The sequence below is a fragment of the Chaetodon auriga genome, chromosome 1, assembly GCF_051107435.1.
Source record: "Chaetodon auriga isolate fChaAug3 chromosome 1, fChaAug3.hap1, whole genome shotgun sequence".
NCBI classification, from domain to species: domain Eukaryota; kingdom Metazoa; phylum Chordata; class Actinopteri; order Chaetodontiformes; family Chaetodontidae; genus Chaetodon; species Chaetodon auriga.
The window spans coordinates 27789812-27810526 of NC_135074.1; the positions used below are offsets into that span (position 1 = coordinate 27789812).

General features: G+C 42.0%; 1 protein-coding gene across 1 annotated transcript in view; it reads right to left on the reverse strand.

Annotated features, from left to right (window-relative positions):
- ddb1 (damage-specific DNA binding protein 1) overlaps positions 1 to 20715 on the reverse strand; it is a 45206-nt gene that overhangs the window by 8799 nt on the left and 15692 nt on the right. Inside the window, exons 13-22 of the mRNA XM_076733089.1 lie at positions 18173 to 18351; positions 14705 to 14868; positions 12849 to 12956; positions 9577 to 9784; positions 8441 to 8536; positions 7986 to 8097; positions 6921 to 7044; positions 5387 to 5551; positions 4767 to 4861; positions 171 to 341 (exon numbers count right to left, since the gene is read on the reverse strand). Coding sequence (XP_076589204.1) covers positions 171 to 341; positions 4767 to 4861; positions 5387 to 5551; positions 6921 to 7044; positions 7986 to 8097; positions 8441 to 8536; positions 9577 to 9784; positions 12849 to 12956; positions 14705 to 14868; positions 18173 to 18351 — 1422 coding nt within the window. The remainder of the gene's footprint in view (positions 1 to 170; positions 342 to 4766; positions 4862 to 5386; positions 5552 to 6920; positions 7045 to 7985; positions 8098 to 8440; positions 8537 to 9576; positions 9785 to 12848; positions 12957 to 14704; positions 14869 to 18172; positions 18352 to 20715) is intronic.

Consider the following 20715-nt stretch of genomic DNA (forward strand, 5'->3'; position numbering starts at 1 on the left):
CATGCATCCAAGGATGTGAAAAACAAAAGCCTACCACGTAGTTTAAACACCGGCAGCCTTGGCTGAGAGCGAAAACCCTGATGCATGTTTCCACTTCTGTTACAGAGCAGCGACACGCACTCTCCAGCTTCCTTGACTGTCATTTTCTCAATATCCCCTTCACATCTCACCTCTTCAAAGTTGCCCTCCATGGGTTTGTACGCCAGCAGCAGGACGGACCTCATCAGGTCTCCCACCAGGATGAAATCTCCTTTGGTCTTCAGGTAAAGGGCCATGATATTGTTGTAGTGGTTGCACTCGGTCCTCAGCTCCTTCTCGGCCGTCCACTCGTACAGGCGGACCTGGAACGAACGTCAAGGTGAGTAATTGTTTGTTGTCATGCAAGCTGCCAAAGGTAGATCAGCAATTAGCTCCAGCAGTATTTGATGAACTGGCTGACACTTCAGTTTCACGGTGCTATCAGTCTGGATTAGACGTGCCTCAGCGACTGTGAGGTTGAAGGGCTGATTAACAGTCTGAGTTATCAGCTGCCACATTACACGAAAAGTTAACAGCTAATTATACAAACTGTTTCACACCGTCTGCACCCTCTGACATTTGTTAAAAATGGTTTTGGGGCGAGTGAGTGACGGAGTTGTGTCTCTTGGCTGTTGACTTGATGATGTTGAGAGCACCGACGTGAAGGTACAGCGACATCAGGGTCAGAGCTCAGCGATGCTGTGATGATCGCAGGGATAAATGTGCTTTTAAAGGATGGACTTGATCTTAGATTGAGGAGCTGGGAGTTTTTAGGAGAAGCTTAATCTTTTTAATGTGGCGTTTTATTGAAAGACAGAATGAGCAGGACTAAAAAACATAAATAATCCCTCTCAGTCATCAGTTGTGACCCTCTCTCTGCTGTGTTCAGGATGTTTCTGGGTGTCAGCCTTCGGGCAGCGGGTGTGTAGCCTCCAGCCAATAACAGATCCAGATCCAGACCCAGATGGTCTTTCTCAGTACCTTTCTGGTGTCGATGCGCCGAACAGGAGGAGCCCACTTTGAGTGTTGCGTTCACGAACCACAGTTCAGTCTTTAATGTAATTATCTTTCATATCTTGTATTTTCTTCACAGGGTTTTTATGTTGTCACTCGCCATGACCCCCACGGTTTTAAATCCATTATTATTTCACTGTTTTTTGGTTTGTTTGTTCTAATATTCTGTTTTACTCTGTTTAATTCTTTTAAGTGAAACACCTTTGGGCTGAATCTTTGCATGAATGGTGCTGCCATGAATAGTTTTATTTATATATATATATATATATATATATATATATATATATATATATATATATATATATATATATATATTTTTAATAGAAAAAAAAATCCTAATTTCACACATCTTCTACGTCTATACATATCAATGTACCCCATGCAGTGACCTGCATCGTATTCATTTCTTCCATTTATTTTACTGTTGGCTCCTCGTTGTCTAAAAGGACGGGAAAAACCTGCATGCTTATTGATTTTGCTCAGATCCATATCTATTAAAGTCCAACAGAAATCTCATTTCGTCACCCTTTTTGTCGTCAACAATAACGTCTATGTGCTTTTGAATGTATTGCTGATAGGTTTTTTATTATTATTACTAAAAGGAAGAAAAAAAGTCTTTGGGGAAATATCAGTAATGCTGCTGTTCATCTCAGCCGGCTGCAACAAAATAAGGTGAGTAAAGTCTACGCAGACGGACGCCACGACGGTATTCTGCTGAATCAAGGCAAATCTTAAGGGCATGGGCCCTTTTGGTTTCTGTTATTCCTCAAAGGACAACACAGGACAAGTGATTTACAGAGCAGATGTGTGTGCTATAGCTGACAAACAGGTTTATCTTCCACTGGGAACAAACACCAAATGAAGTTACAGCCTGAGCAAATGAACAGTCCCACATATCACGACCCCCCGCTAAACCACAACGTCCAGTTTTTACACTGGGTTTATGTTTGGATTAAACAAACCAGATAAAACGTGTTCATCAGTGAGCTTGAGAGATGCTAAAGCTAACTATCTGCCGGCTGTAGCTTCATGTTCATACAGATGCAAGAGTGGCTCCGATCTTTTAACTTCCCAAAACGTCGAACTTCACTACAAAAAGAGAAATGTGACTAAGACTTATCTTAAATTGAGACCATACGCTTGTTCTTCGTCTGACAGGATCCGTCTTCTTACCAGGCAGTTTTTTGTTAGAGCATTTCACTTCTTTCAAGCTTTTTGGTCCTTAATTAGCTTAATAAGCTATCATAACGTCTTACTTTATGACTGGCTCTGAGAAATGAAATGCTTGAAACTGAAGCTGTTTGATCGACACTGACATAAAAAACTGCTTTGCCGAAGTCAGTATTTCTTTGTATCCAGAAAAATATTTCTAGATATAGTAGATATTAGTTATTTCTACTTGTAAGTGAAATCTACCTATAATCCTTTTCTGGACTGGCAGATCATTTTGCATTTAAATTAGTGAGCTTTAAAGGTGTTGGTGGGTGTTATTAGATCAAGACTGGCCGTGTCCTCCTGCTTTCAGTCTTTATGCTAAGCTACGCTAACCATATCCTGACTTACACACTTAAAAGAACAGTTCAACATTTCCCCCATTTTACTGCTTTTATCTTGTGTTTTTTGCAGTGTATTCCTTTAATATAGACATGTCTTAAGATCTATGTTTAGTCTGAATGCCAAACATATTCAATCATGTGATGCTTAATTTATGTCCGCTCATTAAGTTTTTATCACTCGCAAACCGAAATGGATTCAGACGTCGAAACACAGGGAATACGATCGAAGAAAATACTGAAGTGCAGCTAATTTTCAAACATGTGACGTCTATTTCTACTTCAGTTAGGGAATTTCTTACATTTCCAGACCAAAAACCGTCACATGAAGGGTTTCTGACAGAAATATGAAGGTTGTGGAGGTGACAGTGATGAAGAGTTCATCATTTTGAGCCAAGGAAATGCCAGAGGAACCTGAACAATGCTCAAGTGTGCCGCATCCAGTTGATGAAATTATTATAAAAGTAATCTAAAAAGGCATTACACAAGCAACTTATGTCAGATGTTCTACTGAGGCTGCTGTCGAAGGGGAAAATTGATACCACGACTGAGATGGATTGGTCCTTAATGATTGTTCAGCTCTGGTGCGTAATAGTGAGTTAAGAGGCAAAGATTTGCTCTTTTCTTCAGAGAAGCCGACAAAAAAATACACAGCAGAGTTTGTGATTGATGTTTGAAATCTGAATGTTTTCTGTCACTCCGCTGTAGCTGCAACATGAAATACAAGGCAAAGTCTCTAATAGCCATTTTGAAGTAATTTAGAGTGAAATGACTTCTTGAAGGTGTAGTTCAGTGACGGAAATATCAAAGGAAGGAACAGGTGAAAGTGCGTCATTGTGCTGTGATGAGTCCCACAAATCTGCAACTCGTGATTATTTGATTCTTGATACCTTAAAATAAAGCTGCCTTTTCAAGCCTTTAATCCGTTTAATCTATCTATAGCTCAGTGTGGATGAGCGTGGTATTAAAGGACAATTGTGTGTGTGTGTGTGTGTGTGTGTGTGTGTGTGTGTGTGTGTGTGGGGTGGGGGGGGGGGGCTGTTTCTTTCACACTATATGTCAAGTGATTTCACACAGCAATCCATATGGGATGCATCTGTTTAGATATTGAACTTTAAAACGGCCGAGGAGACACGTTTCTTCTTGAACAGATCACATGCTTCTTAGACAATTAAAGAAAGATAAAACACTCCAGTCACCCAGAGGCTGCTGAGAAAAAAAAAGATGCTGGAAATATTAGAAAATGGGAGAATAAAACTGTCTGGATTGTGCTGAAAATTACATCATGTGAACTTTAAAGTGAACCCCATCGAACGTGGATCCTTCAATCTAAACGTGGCAGCAGAAATTCCTGGTAACGTTTAGTTATTATTTGATACCATATTTTCATCATAACTTTAAGTTCTGGGTTGGTACAATTTTTTCAAATGTAAAAAAAAAAAAGGTTTTGTAGAAAAACAACATTCTTCAGATGATGGTCTTTGAAAAAAAAAAAAAATACCATTTTAATATTGTACCAAAACTCAGGTGCTGGACTGATAGCAGTAAATGTCTAAACGTTAGCATTAGCACATCCTAGCGCTGTCCGTGAGGGAATATGCAGCTTGTCTTCACTTCAGCGTTAAACAAGGAATTGATTGACAGCCTCCCAATATAGCTGATTTTATTTTGGACCTTTTTTTATTGTGCACTTGTTCTGTTTTCTACCTCTCCTTTTCATTCTGCCATCTGCAACAAGTGAATTTCCCCAGCACGGGATCAATGAAGTCTTATCTTATCAATAGAGAAACTGGGTCTTAGCAGCTGTAGAGTCCAGCCAGTTATTTGTATCCTGTGTTTGACCTCCAGCGTAAACACAATGACGTGACAGCGGATAGTTATCTCTCTCCAGCAGCACTGAGAGACGCTGAATTTAATTCCAGGATCAGAAGGTAAATTATGATGTTAAGCAACCACTACGGAGGTGCACTTGAAAGAAGCACTTTGTCAGCACCTTCTCGAGGGCTGAGACTAACGATTTTAATTGTACTAACAAGGCTTAAGAGTTTTTGAGGGTGAAAAAATAATCTGACAATAGTTCAAATTTAAGCCACATTTTTCTTCAAGTCTTCGAAAACACTGCACAGGAACATGACTGCAATAGGAAAAAGTCAAGTGCTTCGTATGTCTACCCTCACTTACTGTGCTATTGATGCTGGCCAGCAGTTTGCCATTGAACTCCACCATAGAATAGACAGCTCCTTTCACCTCCTTCTCAGCCACAGTTTGCAGCTTACCTGCAGGAAAGAGCACAATGTCTGTCAGGCTGTCTGTTCGGTTACATTCAGAGCGTTACAAGCTCAATGTCAACCTAAACTAGCACCTACAAGCTATTACGGAGGCAGAGGATAGCGTTGTGTTCGGTGACTGTGGGAAACGGTGAAAGAGAGTAGGTGAGGCATTCGGAATAAGTATGAAGGTAGAATGGAAGGCTAAAGGAGGATAAATGAAAGGCCAGCAAAGAGAGGGACAGAGTATGAAAGAAAATGAGGGGGATCGGTCGTGGGGAGAGGAGAAAAGTCTGATAAGAACTGATAAGAAAATGATTAAGTGAGAAGGGAAACAAGAGCACGGCAGGACAAAGTGTCCGCGAGGGAAAAAACAGGACAGACGGCGGGGAGGAGAAAATGAAACTGGGTGAAGGATAAAGAGACGAAGCTCGAAGCGCTGGATGAGAGGACACAGGACGAGGAACAAAACAACAAAGTGCAGAGGAGTTTGCTGAAAACAGAGCGAGGTAAAGGAAAAGCCCGGCTACTGACCGTCGGTGTAGTGGAAGACGATGATGCGTCCCTGCTTGGGCTCGGCCTCCTCTGGGTACACCATGGCGGTACCGACGATAAAATACACTGATGGGTCTTTTCCCAGACGACATGACACCATGCTGAGGGCGTACTCACTGGGGAGGAACTGATGGGCATGGAGAACTGACAGAGACACAAAACACACAATCCTCAGGGAACGGCGTGTGAGAGCAGCACAATACATCTCCCTCTTAAAGGCTTTTCTGCATTCTATCTGTTGGTCTTTGGTGACAGCCTTCAGTATTCAGCTTTAAGGGATGATTCTGGTTTATCACGATTTATTTTCTGGGATCACGCTAACATCGCTACAACATCCAGCAGGGCAAACGTGAAACAAAGGACACGAGCTGTCAGACACGCATACTAGTTTTAAAGAAGACACTTCATCTGAAGGAACTGTATCACATCCACATTACATGGACAGCAGGTGTTTTCAGTTACTGTATTCTGCCTAATGAGACCTGCACAGTCATTGTTTATTTATTTATTTATCTCCTTCACCCTCCTATTTTATTCCACCTGTCCAGGAAGGTTTTGCTGACTTTTTATCCCCGGACCTTTGTCTTAATCGGACCAGTATACGTGGAGAAAAATGATTAAATTAAGGGCAGAAAGACAATGGATCCCTGTTCTACACCACCATTAAAACACATGTGACACAGCTGGTGTTGACTCATCATGGGCAAAGCTTATGGAAAGAGCTGCAGTTTTCAGGGTGTAGCAGTAACTGAATAGCTGATTACTTGAAGCCTGCATTACTTCTTAAAAACAATGCACTTATGCATCAGTGAACTCAATGTTCACTGAAACGCAAGCATCTACAGCGCTCATATGAGACACTGCACTACTGCATAAGTCCGACTGGTGGAAATCTCACATCTAAATGAGCGGTTCTCCGATCGCATGTTGATAGACTGGAGACAGCTGTGGACACAACGTGCTGAGCCAGTCCCGTATTTACATATCATTAACATATAACATACCATAATTTATGCAGGTATGGTATCTCGTGGAGTTTTAAAAGGAAGGCTTGGCGCAGGGAAATATGCATTGCAAAACAGGCTGGAACGAAAACCTGCCTCGTTCAGAGGGCTTCACCATGAAACGATCTGCATGACGCTCAACATGTTCAATTATTCAGCTACTCCATAAACAGCCTGTGTGAGTTTCATATGTTGAGTAATCGTGATAACAAACAGATTTTATGGAGCGCTGAGTAAAATAACCCCAACTTAAAAGACACGAGATGAAATTCAGGACGATGACGATGCTGAAGCAGATAAACACAAACCTGTTAGCTAAAACGAGCGTGCACCCATTTCAGGATCAGATACGAGCTTGATGAACGAGCGCTGGGACCAGGCTGTGGAAAGACTGTTCTGCGCTGACCTGGTTATTCTCCCAGCCGAGCGCATTATTTTACCATCAGGAGCTCCATTTGAAAGCAGCAGCTCTGTGAGATCAAATGGAAATGTACATCCGGCTGTCTAACCTTCAAAGGTGTGCTGATCCACCACGAGCAGGCTGTGAACCTCCACCTCTTCACCGAAGGAGGTCTCGTGGGGAGAAGTGCTGCTGGGGAAGAGTTTGCTGGAGCTCACGCTGCTGGAGAGAGCCTGGAAAGATGTGGATTTATGAGAGGGGACAGAAGAGAAGCAGGGACAAAGAGAAACCTAATAAAGCAATTCAAATCTCTATTTCTGCCTGAGCTCAACAGCACAGTCGGCGCCATCTGCAGCACCAGATGTGCAGCATTTAAAATCAGGTAAACATCTTTCTGGTCATCACGTGTGAGAGGCTCTGGATGTGCTTTGTTTCCCCAAAGTTGTGCGCTGCAGTAATAAATACAAACACAAATAAAAGTACACACCTGTCCCCTTGGGGCAGCGACAGAGCCAAGCTGAGTGGACATAACACATGCTGTCACTGTAAATCTGGCTGAAAAGACTTTTTTATTTGCTCTCCAAGCACAAATCTCTTTTAAATGTTGCTCCCACTGTTCTTCTCTGGCAGCTGAAACCTCATCGTCACTATTCTTTGACGACAAATCAAACGAAAGACGATTATTTTTAATGGAGTTTGAACTGAACTCGAACTCTTGCGACGGCTAAATTTAGCTCGAGAACAACAGTTAAAAAAACGTCGCGCTGTCGTCATTCATTTCAATCTGTTACAACCTGCATGTCTCCGAAGGAGCGAAGAAACAAACAGCGAGAAGATACGTTGCAGAGTTTTGTGTATTTTACACAAACAAATAATAGTTCAAGCAAAAACAGACAAATAACCTGCCGGTAACAGCTTCAATTATGCCAAGATTAATACTCTTAGACTGAGAAAGTAAATGATCAAACAGCATTAAAATTTAAATCCTGGTTTGGTAAATCTGGTTCCACAACACCTGCAAAGAGCCTAAGAGGACGAGACATTCGTTGTCCTGACAAGCTTCCAGTTAATGTTATAAATAATGTTCTTAGTCAGCGTGCCTGGTTAGATAAGAGCGCAAAACAAACAAGCCCCTGAGTGTTTATCATCCACACACGACACGGAGCTGCGGTACCTGAGTGCTCGCGCTGGGGCGCACCGCAGATGTGGTGCCACTCACGTCCTGAATCTCCACCCTGCTGGACAAAACCCCGAAACACTGGGAGACCTCCTGGTAGCAGATCCTCCTGGTGGAGTGTTAACAGAGAGAGAGACGACGGGAGTGAGAGGAAGCGGAGGAGAGCCGTTGATTAACATGAAAACAGCAGGGACGAGGGGGAAACTGAACAAGAGAAGGTGTCCTGGGAGAGTGCTGTCTGTTCTCTCACTGGATAACGCAACAGTCAAACTTTTAATAACTTATTTAGCAACGCTGAGAAATGGTAGTCGCTGAAACATCTGAGCACGAAAACACGGCTGATGGGTAACAAAACCAACAGGAGAAAGTTGCTTTAATCAGAGCAAACACCAAGCAGCGTGTTTGCACAGATGACGGCTCTGAAGTGCTCGTTTGAGGGTCGACTGACTGACCTGGGGGACTCGTAGAGGGGGACAGTGCGAATGTGGAGCTTCTGAATCTCGTCGATGGTGCCGATGGTCAGAGTGCTGTTGTTGGCCAGAGCCAGACTGTGAAGGAAATTGAGACGTAGCATTAGTGAGGAGAGGGAGAAGAAGAAATACGCCCACTTCCCACAAATCAAAACAAAGCTTGATCGTATGTGCTTCTGTCAGAGAACACATCTGAGCCGGCCGTGTCAGCTCGCTGATCAAAACAAAGAAAGTGAAGGTGTGTGTTTTTCAACTCTTCAAAGCACAAAGAGATCCTAAAACAGGGTTTCTCAACGGCGCCGGTACCGCCCCCCAGCGGGGGGCGCTAGGAGCAAAATAGCTGAGAGGGCGTTTTGCTGCAAATGGGGGGCGTTTCTACAACAGTAACAGTGATTCACCACCACAGTATCTTTAACAGTCTTCCATGCCTTGTCTCACAATATCACGCAGTGTTTACGAATTTACAGCAGGAATAGACCCGGAGCACGCCGGACGCGTCTGCGGCACAGAGCCTGTCGCTTTTTATTTTGGCGCCCTTGTTAACAGGTTAGAGCTTACACACTGCCCGCCTGAGCAGTTAATTAACTACCGTTAAGGTCAGTTAAGCCAATTTCCGGTGTTCTCTCTGTACTCGCTGATGCTCATTGTATTTTTTGATTGGTCAGGGTTTTTTTTTAAATCCTTATTTTGAACTGTGATTGGTTCGTCAAGTTAGATCAGTGAAGGAGCCCAATTAATGTTGGAATTTGATAATAAATATATGTTCAACCAATAAAAAAGCGTAACCTTCATTAATTTTACATTTAACAATGCATTTACATTATTATTTGATCAAAGAATTATAATAATTATCAAACTGTGTTAAACGATAGGGCTACAGTGTCTATGAATACAGTGGGTAGGCCTACATCTCAGATAGGACAGTGAAATACTCAGTTTCAATCATAAATATCAATATACAGGGGATTCAACTGCTCTCTCGTTGGTGGGGGGTGGCAAAAGGTGCGGGCATTGAGTCAAGGGGCGTTCATCCAAAAAAGGCTGAGAACCACTGTCTAAAACATGCACAGAGCTGCAGAGCGATGTAATGCACGAGCAGCGAAAGTTCTGCTGCTGACCTGTCGGGATAGCCCTCGGAGTTGAGCGGACACATGTAATTGACCTCCTTGAGGTTGACGTTGGAGAAGACCAGCTTGTGGTTGGAGGAATAGATGACGGTGGGTCGGTCGGAGCAGGCGAACACGTTGGAAGTGGACAGGGATCGGAAGGTCCTCAGCACAGTGGGCTGGGTGCCGAGGGTGACTTTCTTCCGCTCGCTCAGGGCGCCTGGGGGAGGGAAATAAGATCGAAAACAAGTTTAACTGCAGTTCAGGTGGGTGTACTAATCACTGCTTGGGTCAAAAGAGCCACTTGCTAAGTGCCTTCAGACAATAAAGTTTGTCCTTGTGTGCAGAATAGCCGTCTCCTTTTCAATGCTCTTTAAAAACCTGAATGGTTTCGTGTGCCCTTGAGGCCTGTATGGAAGCATCTGCCTTTATGTCTCTCTGCTCATTTATTCATTTGTGTACAACTCACAGCCTTAATAGTACTGCATATACTTTGTATAAGCTTTGGCTTTTACCGCTCTCGTATTCTGCTTCTGAGTCTGACTCTGGTTTTGATTCAATTCCGAACAAAATCTTTACAAGGATCACAGAATGACTGTGGACGTGGTTGTAACATTCACTGATCGCTGTCTGTAGTTTGTGCAGGGCTTTCTCTGACTGACTGGACTCCAGAGCTGAAACGATTAGTCAACTGATCGGTCGGTCAGTCAACATTTAATCAATCTGCACGTATTTCGATATAACAATAACCGTTTCAGGTATTTCTTGTGTTTTGTGCTTCATCATCTTCAGATTTTGGACTGTTGGTTGGACAAAGCATGCAGTCTGAAGATGTCATTGTGCATATTATGGAACTGTGATGAGCATTTTTAACCATTTTCTGACACTCTCACATTGATTATGTAAGGTGAGGCCATAGATCAGGGTGAAAAGGGTGCTTCTTTGGTCTTAATTTGAAAATGTTAATGGGGTTAGCTGTCCTGATGAGTAATGAGAAAGAATTCAAAGGATAAGGAACCCAGAATGAGAAAATCCTACTTGTTTTTATTTCCTGTTTAGTCTTTGAATATATGTGACGCACACATAAAAGATGTGATCTTAACATCAAGGGCCAACAATTTTAAGTACTCCAGCTCTTGCTGATGTTTTGTTTTGAGTTGTAAGAGACTTTTATTCAGTCTTTGTGGACGCGTTAAACGTCAGCAGGAGGCAGCAGGATGCTGTGCAGTCGACAGTTTTGCCCTCTTCTTCGCTCTCTTGTCATTCAAAAGAGTCAAAGCAGCAACAGCCTAACGTTGTCCTGTCTGCTCATTTCACCTTTGTATCACATTAGTGTCACGTATATGCATGAAAAACACATAAGACCTGTATGTGAGAATATCTGAATGGATTTCAGGGGGCCTGTGAGTAAGTTTTGAGTTGAGTTTTATTCTTTTTGTGCCTTTCAACTGTCCACCAGCATCAACCACAGGACCTGCCATTATGGCGGTCAAACAGTTTTTAAACTTTTGTAGTTATTTGGGAGGGAAAACTAAAGAGCACCAGTAACTACAGTAAGACTGAACATTGAGTTAATCACATGTTCTGAATTCATTTAAATGTGTTATTTCACAGATGACACCTCACAACAAAACGTGAAACTGAATCCAGCGACGGGAGGAATTTACAGCATAACATTACTGTTGAAAAAAGGGAACTATTTGGTGGCCTGAAGGATGAAAAAATACGATGCTACGGGGAGTCAGTGCAACAACAGTTAATATAACATAATTTAAAAATTCATATTGTTGGAACATATGTCCCCATAAGGGTGGATAAACACTATTCTTTCCATCTATGCATCTATTTTAAAGAGAGACCTTAAAGTCAACTTTAACTGGAGCAGACAGCCATTCAATAATGCAGTAATTAAAGGGCCATTGTGCAGCTTTCACATGTCAAAGCAAATATGCTCTTAAAGGGAGTACTACCCCGCCAGTAAAAACAGCAGTATTATCATGTTTTATGTGGCTTTCAAATGACTCATTTTTATTACTTGAATGACATCACCTGGATGTCTTGACCTGCTGATGTCATTTCAGTGACAGCATCTCGCCCTGGGCTTGGAGACTAAAGAGAAGGCCTTTATCACAGACGGGCATGTGGGGTTTGAAAGACTGGAGCATTCAGCAGGCAGGAGGTGGTCAACAAAAGGCACTATTGAGCTACATTACAGAAAGTGTAGGAAGTGTTGGAGCTTGGATGTGTCTTTGTAGATGAAAAGTCTGGATATAGCCTCAGCTGCCTCCACTGTGACCTGCCACACTTAGTAACACTACATTTTGGCGAGCGACGCTAGACTGCTGGGGTACTCCTTCAATCGAACATGGTCGAATTTATTTGATCTGCTGAGTATTTCAGATGCAGCATGAAACTGAGGTTATTGGTTCACTCTCACTGCTGTTGCAGCGTTGTTTTCAGAGCCAGCAGGCTGTTGTTTTCAGAGAGAAAGCAATAAAAGCCCACTGTAGTCGACCTGTTTAGCACCAAACAGACACAGTTAGACGCTGGCTGATGAACACAGTGGAGCATTTAACAGCTCAAGAGTCGGACCAAAACCAGAGCTAAAAGATTTAAGTTCACCAGGTGGCCGCCAAATGTTTAATAAGCAGCTGTTTGCTAACACCTTTGCCATAATACTTCAACGGTGTTCATAACTCTTTTCTGCTGCCACCAAGTGGTCAAGAATAAAAAACAAATAACAAAGAAATGTATTGCAGGATTAAAGGGCTGTCCTGATTCTATGATATCTAAATAGTTAAAGAATCTTGTGTTTGTTAAAGCTTAATAACTGAAATGTGATGGCATGTTTCAACATGTTTAAATCCATTAAAAAGAAACACATTAAAGACAAGCTTCACCACCACCTCAGTAAACTTGCAGCCTTCAAAACAAATGTTCAGTTCTATATATAAAACAGGTATAACGATGTGTTTGAATTATTTTGGTCAGTAAAAATGATTCCTGGTATTTTTGATTGCACTCAGATACTCTATGAGATCTCTCTTTCGAGTCAAGCAGCAGCCTTTCAATCAAACTGTAAGCATTAGCTTCCTCAGGCTGCAAAGCTTCTTCAACATTACATCCACATGCAGTTCTGCAATCCTCCACGGAAATGATATTCTAAAAAATGAAAATGTCTTCAGACAGCTGCCCGTGGCCCTGCCTGGAGGCCCCCATCAGTCTGAGAAACTTTGAGAATCTCTCATCTAACTTTTGTGTTGATGGAGGTGTGATGGGCCTACCGGTCTGCAGGTCCAGACCGAAGTAGAAGAGCGCTCCGTCTCCCAGCGCACACAGCAGGTAGTAGCTGCCTTCAAAGGTGGTCATTAGGATCGAGCGAGGGATGATCTCTGGGGACACACACAGTAGAATGATTTATTTGTACTGCACACTGGAGTCACAGGTTCATGGATGAACACCAAAATGATAAATGTCTGCGAAAATGTCTTTGTCAGAAAAATCAATATGGCCAGACTGGCTGGTAACTTTTGGAAAAAAAAAGAAACATTTAAATGCTGCAGGGTAAATATAAAGTCCTCTGTCTTTTCCGTTTCCCAAGCCTCGTTTTCTCTGACTGCAGGCCAATTATCAAAACAACACTGGCTCTGATTAAACGCTTCCCAGCTGACTCGCTACAAAGCTGCAGCGTGAAAAAAAAATGGTAATGGAATGTTGTATTTACACGTTTCTATCAAAATACATAAAGAAAAGTTAATAAAAACATAACGTGTAATTCGGTTAACAAAGCGAGCGCAGCCTGATTGCAGCAGCGCAGTTTTGTGTTAAAATCCTTCCAATGACGGAGCTAAAAATATCCACAATTAGAGAGCTTTTAATTTGAAGGCCTCCTGTTTTAACAGTGTGCAGTCGGACTGTCCTTGTTAGGGGAGCAAGGAGCACAGTTTGCAGAGTTTGAGCAGCTGTCAATCAAACGTGGCTGGAAAATCACGTGTGACACTTTGGAAAGAGTGCGGAAATACTCGTCACGGATAAGAATCCGAACTGGAAAGTAAGAGTCCTTCCTGTGCTGCTTCTCCACGTTATGAAACTTTGTCTCCAGCGACTGCTGACTTTTTGATAAGTTTAACCAAAAAGACCTCTCTTGCATATTTTAACACAAGTTAAATACCTTTCCGGTGGCTAAATGGCGCACTAAATGCGTTTGGGTTGGCAGCATAGTTAATGTTCGAGTGCTAAAAAATGAGGTGCTTAATGGGAGATTCCATTTACATCCATTAATGAAGTTAGAGATGCAATCCATTTTAGCTCCCACCACACTATTATACACCCATTGCTTGGACTTATTTATTGGACTTCTTAAAGGAACAGTTCCACATTCTGTTCACTACAAAGGCGACAAAAAGGGGTCTGATCTTCTCATGCAATTCTCAGCAAGAAAGCAAAATGCTTAACTATTCCTTGATGAATACATTTACTATATTTGTATTAGACCAGCCACACTGTTTTTTTATTATTATTATTATTATTATTGACCTGTTCCCACCTTCAGCCATCTGAGGAGAGGGGGTTTCTATTTAAATGTCCTCCTCTGGTGCAACTGCTTCCAGCACTATTGATCCATGAGAAGGTGGAATTTTTAAAACCAATTTAAATCACTTCATGATTTTGTGAAAGGCGACACTAGAAAGAAATTTTAATTAGGGTAAGTGATACTAAAAACCAAACGTAGAGAGGCAAAAACACAGTAAAAATGTAATGTGTGTTTCTGATACTGAGATTCAATCACTCACACAGACAGAGCTGTGAACTTTGTGCTTTCAGGCGGCGTACAGTGTGTGTGTGTGTCAAGGCTGAATGAGGATTTAACTGTACGCCCATATAAGATAACAAACCCCCAGGCCTGTATTCAGGCTTTTCCCCCTTTAAGTGTGACTTTTTTTCTTCCTTTCTGACATAGCCTGAGTTCGGTTAGCATTGCTTTTGTGGATCTGACAAGCCCACTGAGACACTGTATGTGCAACTGGGCCGTAGACATAGACTTCACTCTGACGTTATCTGCATCTAACTATCTCTGTGCACAAGCCAGTAACAGCTTTCCTTCTCTCCTGTCGGTGCACCTGCCTCTCTTTTCTCTCACCTCCGCCCAGCATTTCCTTGTGCAGGGCCGTGAAGCAGGGCAGCTTGAGCACACGGGCTGAGATGTCGGTCCAGAGTCCCACGGCGCAGAGCGGTGACTCACCGCCGCCCTCCCCCAGAGGTGTGATGTCCAGGCAGGCCACCTCGTGCTCCATCTCCGTGGTGCTAAGGGAGGTGTAGAGGACGTGAGAAACACAGTCACAAGCTGTCCTGCGCACCGTGTGAAAGTGGACTGCGTGCGATTTGCATTTGACACAAGCAGCGGCACAAAATGACACAGCGCAGACGTTTCTTTTCCTCATGTGAGATGAAAATTGAAAAATGTTTCAGTCATCTGGTGAGCTGAGCTGTGAGCTCCCGCTGGCTTAAGTTTCCAGATGACCGTTTATGTCACAGCTGTGAAACCGTGGCAGGACCTTCAACCAGCGTGCGGACAGGCAACAAGGTTTTTGTCCCAGCTGGCCGCAGATGGACTTTCTGATCATCACCCATAAACAGCCAATCAGATTTGTTGTTTAAGCTTTGCTGTGAATTTATGATCAGCAGTAGTTCAGTCATTTCCTCAACGCCTGTTCTCTGCAAGTACAGCAGGAAAAATGAAGCCTCAGGAACCATTTGAGGGCAAATGTTTGCATCTGTCAATAAGTCAGTGGGTCGCTATGAAATTTTTATCGGAGCAATCATATTTTGAACATTCTGGATATTCGTCTTAACTTGTCAAAATGATGAAGTGACGAGCAGAATCAGCACAAACTTCACAGTTTGCTTAATTTGTCACTTGACGTTACTGCACTCAATGCTTCGACACAGAGCAACAACTGAATGAAGCAAATTTAAAATCTAATATGTGTGTGCATAAGCTTGTTTGAGACGGACCAACATGAATTATATTTCCAATATCAATGAGAATACTGATTATTCTGAGTTTAAATGTCCGATTACCACTCAGTGTTTTAGAGCTACTGGACGTGACGACACACTGTGAGATGATATAAAACTGTCTCATTATACTGGCGTAGCCCTCCTTTCATACCCCTGGTTGGATGAGGCCACTGTGGTCAATGTGGAAAATCATGTCGTAGGAATCATTTATGGCAGTATTGGATTTTTTCTAATGATTTTTACATCAATGTGATGTAGCATCTTGATTTGCCAGGTAGTTAATTAACAGGATTAGACAGAAACAGAGATCCCTGCCTGGTCGTTTTATCCAACAGGTTCTGAATCATGACCTGCTGTATATCAATATCACAGCACATGAAATTACATACAGTGTAATAAAGGACTGTGTCTATATGGCTCATATCTAAAATGCAATAAAAAGAGATAAAACTATAACGGGAAAAAAAAGCCTTAATTCCTGCATAGTGGGAGAACAAAGGTACTCAATAACAAATATGATGTCAGGATGATCACTGAGTGCTTTAACGGCCTTACAGAAGAGCATTTCAGCCACGCAAACACCTTTAATTCCACTACGACCGTCCAGCGTTTACAGAATTTTGCAACTCGCGCAGGAAACCAGCAGTTTATTGATGTGGGCCAAACATTATTTCACAGCTCTGGTGAGACACTTCACTCTGTCTCCTTCATTGCTCTATCATCTACCAACACTCTCTGTGCTTGGAGCAGCCCTGCTGGCCGTTTTGACAAGCCGTGTGTCTTTCGCTGAAAAAAAAAAAAAAAAAAAAAAAATACATTTTTGTGCATCTTCGACTTTGTTTTTCCAGCTACTGTAAAAATGGTGGCTGGAAGCGGTGTTGCTGCAATGCTGGCACTAAGACAGCCACAAGGGTAGACCACAACAGAAACATGACAGAAATATAATAAAAAGTAAGACAGCTCTACTGCACCATTCACTTCAGACTTAAAAATGAGATGCAAATCCCTGGTCTCAAACTTTACCGCAGATCAGGAAAGAAGATATTAAAATGAAGGTGAGATAGTGCTGGATAATAATAACACATAACTCAGTCAGAGAGAAAGTTGTTGAACTATTGGGAATATAATAAATTAATGTTTGATTAATTAAACTTTCATATAACAGTTCTGTTGGGTATTTTGTATGCAGTCATATGTCAGATTCCTCCCTGCTGTTTCATATTAACTATTAAATTAACCTGTAAGTCTATTAGTTAGGCTAATTTAATAACAACAGTAAGTTGGAGTATAACATCTTGATTGTTTCCTGACGAGGCATTAAGACTGGTCTCTGCAGTCGATTCTGTTACCTAATATTCAAAGTCCCCCTCCAGTCAGAAATGCGTTTTTACGACAGTTGAACGTTTGAGCTTCACTGTGCAGAGTTTGACACTTGAAAGCTGTTTTTACAATCTTATTGCTGAAAGCGGAAAGTTTCTCTGCGCTCATGGAAAATCTGATTTCAAGGGGCCTTCGAGCGTGATTTGTGACATCACATATAGTTTGGGAAGCAATCGTGGTCCAATATTCAACTGACAGAAGTGTGATGTGGAAGCTTGAAGCCTCCAGAGCACAAACACTGAAGCAGGAGAAATCCTGTGCTCAACAGTTTAACTTCAGAAATGAACAAACCAGATCTCATTTTAAGGATTTTTAAACACATCTTTAACAAACTGGTTGGTTAACTGATGAACAAAAGCTATGTAGCTTTCATGCTAAAGGTGTTCTTTATAAAGAACAGAGGCAGAGTGTAACTGCAGGGGATGAGGGTGGACTTTTTTTTACTCTTAAGCTTCTCTGAACATGCAAGCTGACCCAGTTTGTCGGTGTCTCACCATCAAACCCAAAGACAGACACGGTGAGCATTAAAGGGACTGTTTGACATTTTGGGAAAGAGGCTTTTTCACTTTCTTGCCTGGAGTTAGATAAGAAGGTAGATACCACTCTCATGTCTGTAGGGCAAATATGCTGCTGCAGCCAGCAGCTGTTAGCTTAGCTTAGCACAGAGACTGGAAACAGAGGGAAACAGCTTTCCTGGTTCTGTCCAAAGGCAACACAGTCTGCCTGCCAGCGCCTCTGAAGATCACTAATCAACATGTTGTATCCTGTCAAGTCTCCAGTTTTTGTGCTAAGCTAAGCTAACCAGCTGCTGCTGGTGGCTTCTTGTTTACCATACAAACATAAGACAGGTCTCAATCCTCTTATCTCTCACCAGGAGAGTGAATAAGTGCATTTCCCAAAATGTCAAATATTTCTTTAAAGCGCAGGGCTGATGTGTCCTCTCATTCTGTTGACATTCAGCGCTTTTTGAATGTCATACCAGGAGATCTCCAGACATCCTGAATTCAGTAATATAGATTTCTATCTAAGGTGGTGTAGATATCATGAACAGGAAGCTCCGGGTGACTGCATGATACATGCTTGAAAATGTTTATAGAAAGACCTTGATCAGCTCTGTTTGTAGAAGAGGAGGAAGTCAAACATTGCCTGAAAATGTCAGGATACAGACATTTGGTCTATCCCTTGTGTGTCTGCATCTCTGTCCTACCTGATCTGTTTGAGCTCTCCAGCCAGGATCTGCAGGTAGTAGAGGGCCCTCCCCACGGCAAGCACCACCTGAGTGTGATTGCAGGCGGCCACGCTGATGTTCCTGCCCTGAGGCTCCTTCCATTCACTCACTAATGCCTTGCTGTCCTGGAGCACCAGACGCACAGAGCCTGACGTAATCTGGAGGACACACAGTTGTTGCTTTTTAAAATGTCATTTTGCACAGCATTTCAGGGAAGTGACAGAGAGGATGATGGGAGCGAAAACATGAAGCCGCTACAAAGCAAATATCATTGTTTATATGGATTCTGAGACAGGATTGTCATTGCACTTTTTTTTCAATGTCTGAAAAGAAATTATGATTAATTGCAAGGAGAATTTTTCCACATTTGTGGTTTTGTGATGAAACCGCTTTTCTGATGCTGAAGACTGGAGAGAAGATAAATTACTTTGTATATAATCCACACCAGCTCGCTACACAGTTGGTGAATTAGGAGATCCTTGTGTCCTGAGAAAAGGACACTTTTGGAGCCAATTTTGATGTTTAAAGTAAGATTAAAGTGAAGAAGACAAACTGAAAGCACTGGAATTTTACTCCCTAGAAATTCAGAAATTCTAATGTATTCATGGAAAATACAGCAGATCAATCACTACACAATCGTTAATATGGCTTCATATATTTGAAAAGAGTGGCCAGTGTTTGTTTGATGGCAGAAATCCCTATATGAAAATATCAAAACAAGATGTCTGTGCTATTCAGACCTATTAATATCGTTACAAAAGTTAATTTGATTGCATTTGCGTTTCATGCACCAAAAGAGGCTTTTGAATACCTGGTAAAGGCCGCTCAGGTCAAGGAGAAATACAAATTTTAATATTGAAAATGTAATAATGTGATGAGGAGAATCATCCAGCGCTGAAGAGGCAAAACAAGACAAAGAGAAAGAAAAAAAAAAAGGAGCTGAAGAAGCCTCATTAACAGACTGCAGCAGGTAGCAACAGCCAAACTATAAATGGAGGTGTTGCACTGCTGGGGAGCTCATATAATACGGTGGTGTAATGGAACGTGAAACAAGAGCATATATTCAATATAGGATCCTTAATGGAGTCCTTGGAAGCAGTGATGAACATTATGTCTAGTTTTTGCAGTCTGTTGACGTTTGCAGCGGAGAGCAAATTACGGCACGTTTGAAGAGACAAAAACAATCTAAATTTGACCTCTTGTTATGAATGTAAGCAAGGACACGTTTCCTTCATGAGTGAAGTTTTCTGTCAGAACACACTGCTGGGAAACAGCAAGCGTCCGAACACCTGGGGGGTTATTTTGTCACAGCGGCGCTTTGAGCTGAAGGTGCTCACAGTCAAAACGCTGGTATAACAGGTATAATGTTTACCACGTTCTGCAGTGTTTCTTTATGCAACCACGCAGCTTTTTTAGCATGTTAGCAGGTTCACATTTGCTAACTAGCACTAAACAGAAAGTGCAGCTGAGGCTCATGGGAAAGGTAGTAAACAAACGACTGAATAAATCCTCCAAGATGCATTTATGGCCATCTGTTATTACTAATATTCAGCGGTCTTTGAGCTCTGGCTTGGTCTCCAGACCCCCCACATGAGGAATATGTGAGTCTTTCTAGGTGTTCAGCGCTCACCAGGTGCTTCTTCAGGCTTTTGAAGTTTCCTGGTGGGCAGGTAGTGCACTCGTCTGTGCTTGTTTGCTGGAAACTGCTGCCTACAGTTTTTTTTTATTGCAGGGTTAATTAGAGCTGCAAAGTTCAAGAACACAGTCTAACTACAGGACAGAGGGCCAAAATAATGAGCTACAGCAAAGGCTAAAGGCTGCAAGAGCTGCAGAGTCAGGTGTTCATTCTTACTGGGTTTAGCACCCATTTGTATTACATGGAGTCATTTCAGTTATTCTTAGTCTCAAAAGTATTGCAATGTGCAGGATTTGTATGTGACTCGGGTGTATTTAAAAAAAAAACAAAAAACAAAAAAAAACCTCTTTTCTGCCACTGAACATGTCTCTGTGTGGCTTTCAGTCCATTAATTCCAGTGTCCCTGACGCCGTCTACCACAGTGTCTTCTTTGATAAGGCCACTCAAGGCCAAAACAAAAAAAAAAAAAAAAAAAATCAGATGGTGGCTTCAATGCAACTTTAAGTACAACTATCAACTTCTATTATCTGGAGTGACTTTGTCTCAGGTCAAAAAGAAACAGTCGTGTATATATGTAAACCAGATTAGCAACTATGTAAGACTATATCCTCTGTAAAAACACCAACTCTGAGAGGGAAGAGAGCTTTAAAACACAAGCAGTGTTGTCATAACAACCTTATAGTTGAGGGTCTAACAGTTGGCAGAACTCCCAGCAGGATTCTTCCTCGTTTCCAAAAGGCAGGCTAAGACTTGAATTTAAATGAAGTGCAAAACTCATCTTAACCAAATGTAAAATACATGAAGTCCTTTTGCGACCCTCATACTCACAACTGCCCCTTTCAATCATGTATGACTCATCGCCAACAAAGTGTATCTTATTAAATGG